The sequence below is a fragment of the Nyctibius grandis genome, chromosome Z, assembly GCF_013368605.1.
Source record: "Nyctibius grandis isolate bNycGra1 chromosome Z, bNycGra1.pri, whole genome shotgun sequence".
Taxonomy (NCBI): Eukaryota; Metazoa; Chordata; class Aves; order Nyctibiiformes; family Nyctibiidae; genus Nyctibius; species Nyctibius grandis.
Window position 1 is genome coordinate 74,711,345 of NC_090695.1, and position 6,487 is coordinate 74,717,831.

Consider the following 6,487-nt stretch of genomic DNA (forward strand, 5'->3'; position numbering starts at 1 on the left):
CATCAGAGAAGTCTTGAAGCAAGATCCAACCTAATGAGACTGGATATTCGTTCCTGGTAAGGGTCTTCCAGGCTTTCTTTCAGGCTGAGCCACAAAGAAAACGTACTTATTAGTTAATGTTTACTTCCCCTTGGAAAGTTCAGAACCTGACAGCTAGAAAGTTTCTGTTTGTTAATGTACATTTAGATTCTGAAAAACGTTGATGACTACATAAACACATTAAAACAGCTCAATCAGGCCTTGCAACTGGAAAGATGACACCACTGAACCATGCTATTTTGAAGCTACATAGCACCTCAGTTTAATAGCTAATACATGCTATACTGTATTTTTAAATAGGTTGCTTGCTGTCCCTTGGATAACACTGCTTCATGTGTACACAGCAATGCTTTTATCTTCAGGACTACACAAAATATGTCTCTCAAAATCCTGAGAGCTTTTCAGAGTTTCAACTTTGAATCAAGCTCAAGCCTTAAAGCCATACTGCACTGGTTGCACCGGAGCAAAATGATCTACCTTAATTTCAGGAAAACCCATATTAAGTATAATTACATGCACTTCAGAGGAACACACGCAGTGGAAGAGAGACTCAATGGGACATTCCTTTACCTTTGTGCAATTTCTCAAAGGTTGGGATGTACCAGTGGGTTGCTATTTTTAACAACAGTAGAAAGGTGGACCCTGGGAACTACCGACCTGTCAGCCTCACCTCTGTGCCTGGGAAGATCATGGAACAGATCCTCCTAGAAGCTTTGCTATGGCACATGAAGGACAGGGAGTTGATTCGAGACAGTCAGCATTGCTTCACCAAGGGCAAGACTTGCCTGACCAACCTAGTGGCCTTCTGTGATGAAGTGACTACATCAGCGGACAGGGGAAGAGCTACAGTTGTCATCTATCTGGACTTCTGTAAGGCCTTTGACACGGTCCGCCACAGCATCCTTCTCTCTAAATTGCAGAGACATGGATTTGATCGATGGACTATTTGGTGGATAAGGAATTGGCAGGATGGTCACGTTCAGAGAGTAGTGGTCAACAGCTCAATGTCTGGATGGAGATCAGTGACAAATGGTGTCCCTCAGGTGTCTGTATTGGGACCAGTACTGCTTAATATCTTCATCAGTGACAGAGACAGTGGGATCAAGTGCACCCTCAGCAAGTCTGCAGATGACACCAAGCTGAGTGGTGAGGTTAACATGCCTGAGGGACAGGATGCCATCCAGAAGAACCTGGATGAGTTTAAGAAGTGGGCCTATTTGAACCTCATGAGGTTGAACAAGGCCAAGTGCAAGGTCCTGCACCTGGGTTGGGGCAACCCCCGACATCAATATAGGCTGGGGGATAAAGGCATTGAGAGCAGCCCTGCAGAGAAGGACTTGGGGGTGCTGGTGGATAAAAAGCTGGATATGAGCCGGCAATGTGTGCTCACAGCCCAGAAAGCCAATTGTATCCTGGGCTGCATCAAAAGAAGCGTGGCCAGTAGGTTGAGGAAGGTGATTCTCCCTCTCCACCCTGCTATGGTGAGACCCCACCTGCTGTACTACGTCCAGCTCTGAGTCCTCAGCACAGGAAAGACATGGACCTGTTGGAGCAGGTCCAGAGGAGAGCCACAAAAATGATCAGAGGGCTGGAACACCTCTCCTATGGAGAAAGGCTGAGAGAGTTGGGGTTGTTCAGCTTGGAAAAGAGAAGGCTCTGGGGAGACCTTATTGCAGCCTTTCAGTACTTAAAGGGGGCTTATAAGAAAGATGAGGACAGACTGACAGAACAATTTAAGTTTTAAACTAAAAGAGGGTAGATTCATACTAGATATAAGGAAGAAATTTTTTACAATGAAGGTGGTGAAACACTGGATCAAGCTGCCCAGAGAGATGGTAGATGCCCCATCCCTGGAAATATTCAAGGTCAGGTTGGATGGGTCTCTGAGCAACCAGATCTAGCTGAAGATGTCCCTGCTCATTGCAGGGCGGTTGGACTAGATGACCTTTACATGTCCCTTCCAACCCAAACCATTCTATGATTCTAAGAGCAGAAAAGGAGCACAAAAATTGAACTAAGCTCAGTTTGGGCCTTACTCTTTGTATGATTGCCTTTAAGAATCACAGAGAATAAAAACCCTTCGTATCCATACAAACTGCAGAGCTGCTTGAATTTCTTTCACTTCAAAAATATGAATTCAGTGTCCCAAGTTGTAAAGGGAATGGTACACACCAATAGTTTTTATTTTCCTTGTCAGATGATTTTCTAGGGTCTTTTTCCCAGGCAGGTTGGATAAGGTTCAAAACCAATGGCAGATGATGGTCCACAAGCATTGACAGTTTCTCATATACAGAGACCTGATACCATTAAATAAGTACAGGGCTTTACACAATAGGAACAGAGATAATATTTATCCCCACTGTATTGTTGCTGTTTAAAATATTATGTCCTTCACAGGTGTTCTGTGAGCAAAAAATCATTGAAGACTGGACAACTCACAACTTCTTTGGTTACTTCCCCCTTTTCACTTTCCCCCCTTCACACTGTTTAGTGTGATACTATCTTACAACCAACGTTCATCGATGCTGATTTATCGTCCTTCCACTATCACTACTTGCTGTCATTATCTTTCACCCAGGAATATCAAATTGGTGTTTAAACATTGTTCAAGGAATCTGAAATTCAGTAAATTCCCTTCTGATATGTCAGTATGATTTTTATAGGAATACAGCCCACCAATCTTTATGCTTGCATAAATGCATGTAATTTCTGGAGTACAATAAAGGCACACAGAAAACTAAAATAGGTGAATAAAAAAAATTGAAAGCCATAATAATCGCAAGTCGAGGAACAATCATCATAAGCTCAAGCTCTGTGTTACCCTATGCACTGTTTCTCAGGAGTGCAAAGCCCTGTTCCACTTCCACACAGACTGAAGAGTCCCAGCGCTCTACTGGATTCGGCCTATAGATCAATATAAAGTTTTATGAGCACCTTGGCAGTGGGTGTGCCTATGGATTTCTAAAGCAGCAACATTAAGAAGTGACTAATAAACAGGCATTAACGTGTTTCTTTCAATACAAAACCAGTTTAGTCACATATTACACAGAATTACTATAATGCCCTAGTCAATCTCTCCTTGGAAGCTGGTTTAATACAGGAAATACTTACTGCAAGTTCATTTTTGCTGATCAGCAGTCACGTCAAAAGTACAGTAATGCTAAGATTACTTCTGTTCTGCAATGATTTGCTGTTTATTTTCTAAACTTTTTACGTAAACAGTCATTATTTAGAGCTGAAAAGGTTCTGAAAATAATTATTACAATTACTGCTATGCATTGTTTGTTGAACTTCAAATACATGATCCATACTCAAAGATTCAGCTGATAATTAACAGCTTCATCAAGAAGCTGATTCAACAGATCATCAAGCAAAGCAAAGTCCCCATCATGAACAGTTTACAATCTGAAGCGCAAAAAATACGCAGGTGTCCACAGCGATAGGTAGCGCACAGTCATGGTAATCCCAACAGGACTACTTAAGTGTGCAGATACCTCCATGCATGATTATGTAAAGGAGGATAGCCAAATAGAACTAATGAGAATTTCAGATTAATGATTTCACCACCTACTGTGAAATGCCATTGATAAGAGAATCCTCACATCCTATTTCTCATCTTCTTTTGGAAATCCTTTATCAGCAAATTTATGCCACATGATCTTGCTACTTTAAGCAGAATCACCTGCAAGCTCTCAAAGCTATTCACGTACTAACTATGCATCCTTATAGCCTGCATATCTTACTCTTTAAATCCCACCAATCTCGCAACACTAGAATGGACTGAGTTAACATTTATACTACCAGGTCTTCATTTAACAAGCGCTTCTGAGCCGACATCAACTTTCCTCTGTGCCGTAGCGACCACTTTTAAGTAACGATAAAAACGAGGCCCACATGAACACCGGAGGGCTGCGCAACCATGCTAACCAGTGAAACCTCACCTTGTCAGACAACGGGCTGGGCTGCGGTATTCTGAGACGGGATCACCCAGTGGCCCAAGCCCATTTGTCACCTCATATGGTTGGGAAACAGGGTGGAGGGAGAACAAGAGAGGCTGACAGGTTTCTGGGCTTAAGCCCCAAGATCCCCTCTCGCGAGCTGTGCTGATAGCAAGAGGAACGCTGCTGGGCACCCCTCGGCACGCCCCCACGCCCAAAATGGCACCGCCCCAAAATGGCGCCTCCGCGCCGCGCAGACTGTTCCGCCCCGACCCCCGACCCACCCCGCCACTCCTCGGCGGCCGAAGCTCCGCCCCCTCTATTTGCATAAGGAGGTGCCGGCACCGCAGCCCTACCTGCTCGCGCGGCGGCAGTGACGACGGGGCGTGCAGGGGCGCTGCGGCCACGGCACGGATGAGGCGCATGCGCGTTGTGGAGGGGCGCTGGGGCTGTAACGGCTCGGCGCGGAGAGGCCGGGCGGGGCTCGGCGCCGGTGCCGGTGGCGGCCGCCGCGGCTGGACGGAGGAGTTCTCCGAGCCGGGCGGAGGCGGAGAGGGCTGGCGGGGCCAGTCGCGGGGCTCGCTGCAGCAGCTCGCGGAGCGGTACGCGGACCTGGCGGCCAGCCACAGCGAGGCGCTGCGGCAGCGGGAGGAGCGGGAGTGGCAGAACGCCCGGCTGCGCCAAGAGAACGCGCGGCTGCGGCTGGAGAACCGCCGCCTGCGCCGTGAGAACCGCTGCCTCTTCCGCCAGGCCCTGCTGGGTCCCGGCCCCGACAAGCCCGCCCCCGCGGAGCCGGGCGAGGAGGCGGAGGCCCTGCGCTCCCAGCTGGGGCGGCTGCAAGAGAAACACCGCAGGGCCTTGCAGCACCTGCGGCGCTGCCGGGCCACCAGCGGGCCGGAGGTCTCGGAGCTGGACGACAGGGAGCTGGACGAGCTGCTGGAGGAGGGGGAGCAGCAGCCGCCGTCTGACCCCGAGCACCCGCCATCTCCCCTTGAGGAGCCGCTGCAGAGGAGGAGCCTGGTGCCGCCCGTGTAGCCGGCCCCCGGAACAGGCGCGGCCGGCAGGGCCGCTCTGAGGGGGGCGGCGCCGCGGGCCGTCTTGCCTGCCCGCCTTCGCCGCCTCCGCGGGCAGCGCTGGATCTCGGGGCGGGGAGAGGCAGCTTGTCCCCTCCTTTGTCACGTCACTACCTCCGGTGAAGCGCGGGGCTGACCTCCACCCTTTCAGTCGAAACAGGCTCTCCCCAAAGAAAGGGAGGGGGAGAAATCGTTTTTTCCCAGATGTACGATCAGGAAGCATTGACTGTGATCAAGGAGAAGTAGGTTCAGCTGGAAAATTGACACTTTAAAGAAGCCAGTCGAGGAATGCCTCAAAGCAGCTGTTGTCATGGAAAAAAGAACCACGGTGAAAAGAACACTTGGTCTCGTGTCACCTCATAGCATTGAATTGTGCTTCCTTCGGGCACCAGCTGTGAATCACCTTTTTTCTCTTTTGAGTTAGCGACTGTCATGTAGACCTCAATAACCATGGAGACTATCAAAAGATGGCTCTGACTAGTTCTTAGTACTCTGTGTATGTCTGTTAGGAAAGGGAGTGGAGGAAGCTTGCAAGCTGCTTTGTCAGTGCTCCAGTAAAAGTTGGTGATCGTTTGAACCCCTCAGAATTGTCTGGACGTTTACTGCAAAACAGTATTTGTATTTTTGATGATGGACTTTGTTCACCATCACATAGCATTGATGTGAATTTCACACTTTCACGTAAAACTGCAGCTGATAAAATAAAAGCATGACACCAAATGACTGTCTTAAGTGTGATTTTTATCAGGAAGTTACTTTGAAATTGTAGATGAAACGCCCTTCAGACCTTTGTAATGCACTTCCTCAAAGCTGAAGAAATTGGTTTTGGACCTTTCTTCCTTCAGAAAATGTACTTGAAAGCAAGCCTTGTACAGAACTGAGACATCAGGTGTTTTTTTAATGTTTGCTTTTTTTTTTTTTTGCGCCATTTAAAAGGTGTCTCATACCTTCAGGTTTGGGATTGATTTCAGCTCATAGTTAAAGTAGCATGAAAAGGTGAAAATCCATCTTTTCTAAGTGTCTTTGATAATATAACTTATGAAAAGAGTAGTTGTTACTCCTTCATCAATGTTAGTATAAGCCTCTGTAATCACTAAATGGCTGTAATACCTGTTAAACTTCGGTCCCTTTGGATCTGCAGCCTCAAGTAAATGCATTCTCAAAATGGAAAAAAAGTAATAGCATGGTGCAGTTAAACTCTCCTTAGTGAGAAGTTGTGGGTGTTGGTGTCTGGATGCGGTGTTTGGTTGTTTTATAAATGTAGTATCTCAGAAATGCTTACATTGGTAAATGCTCAAGAATTACGGTACCTACGATAAGAACACCAACAGGATTGTCTTATTTTAATAGCAGTTTTCAGTAAAGTATGAATATGCAAGCAACGTGAAGAATCTGTTGAAGTAGTACAACATGGGACTGTGTTAAGATACAATGTTA

General features: G+C 47.1%; 1 protein-coding gene across 1 annotated transcript; it reads left to right on the forward strand.

Annotated features, from left to right (window-relative positions):
• Positions 1–4,364: 4,364 nt before the first annotated feature.
• TUSC1 (tumor suppressor candidate 1) lies at positions 4,365–5,770 on the forward strand. Its single transcript, XM_068423474.1, has one exon. It carries the CDS (start codon positions 4,392–4,394, stop codon positions 5,010–5,012), a length of 621 nt encoding a protein of 206 aa, XP_068279575.1. The 5' UTR covers positions 4,365–4,391; the 3' UTR covers positions 5,013–5,770.
• Positions 5,771–6,487: the final 717 nt, after the last annotated feature.

Coding starts and splice junctions, on each gene's coding strand:
- TUSC1 (XM_068423474.1), top strand. CDS start 4,392: ATGAGGCGCATGCGCGTTGTGGAGGGGCGCTGGGGCTGTAACGGCTCG.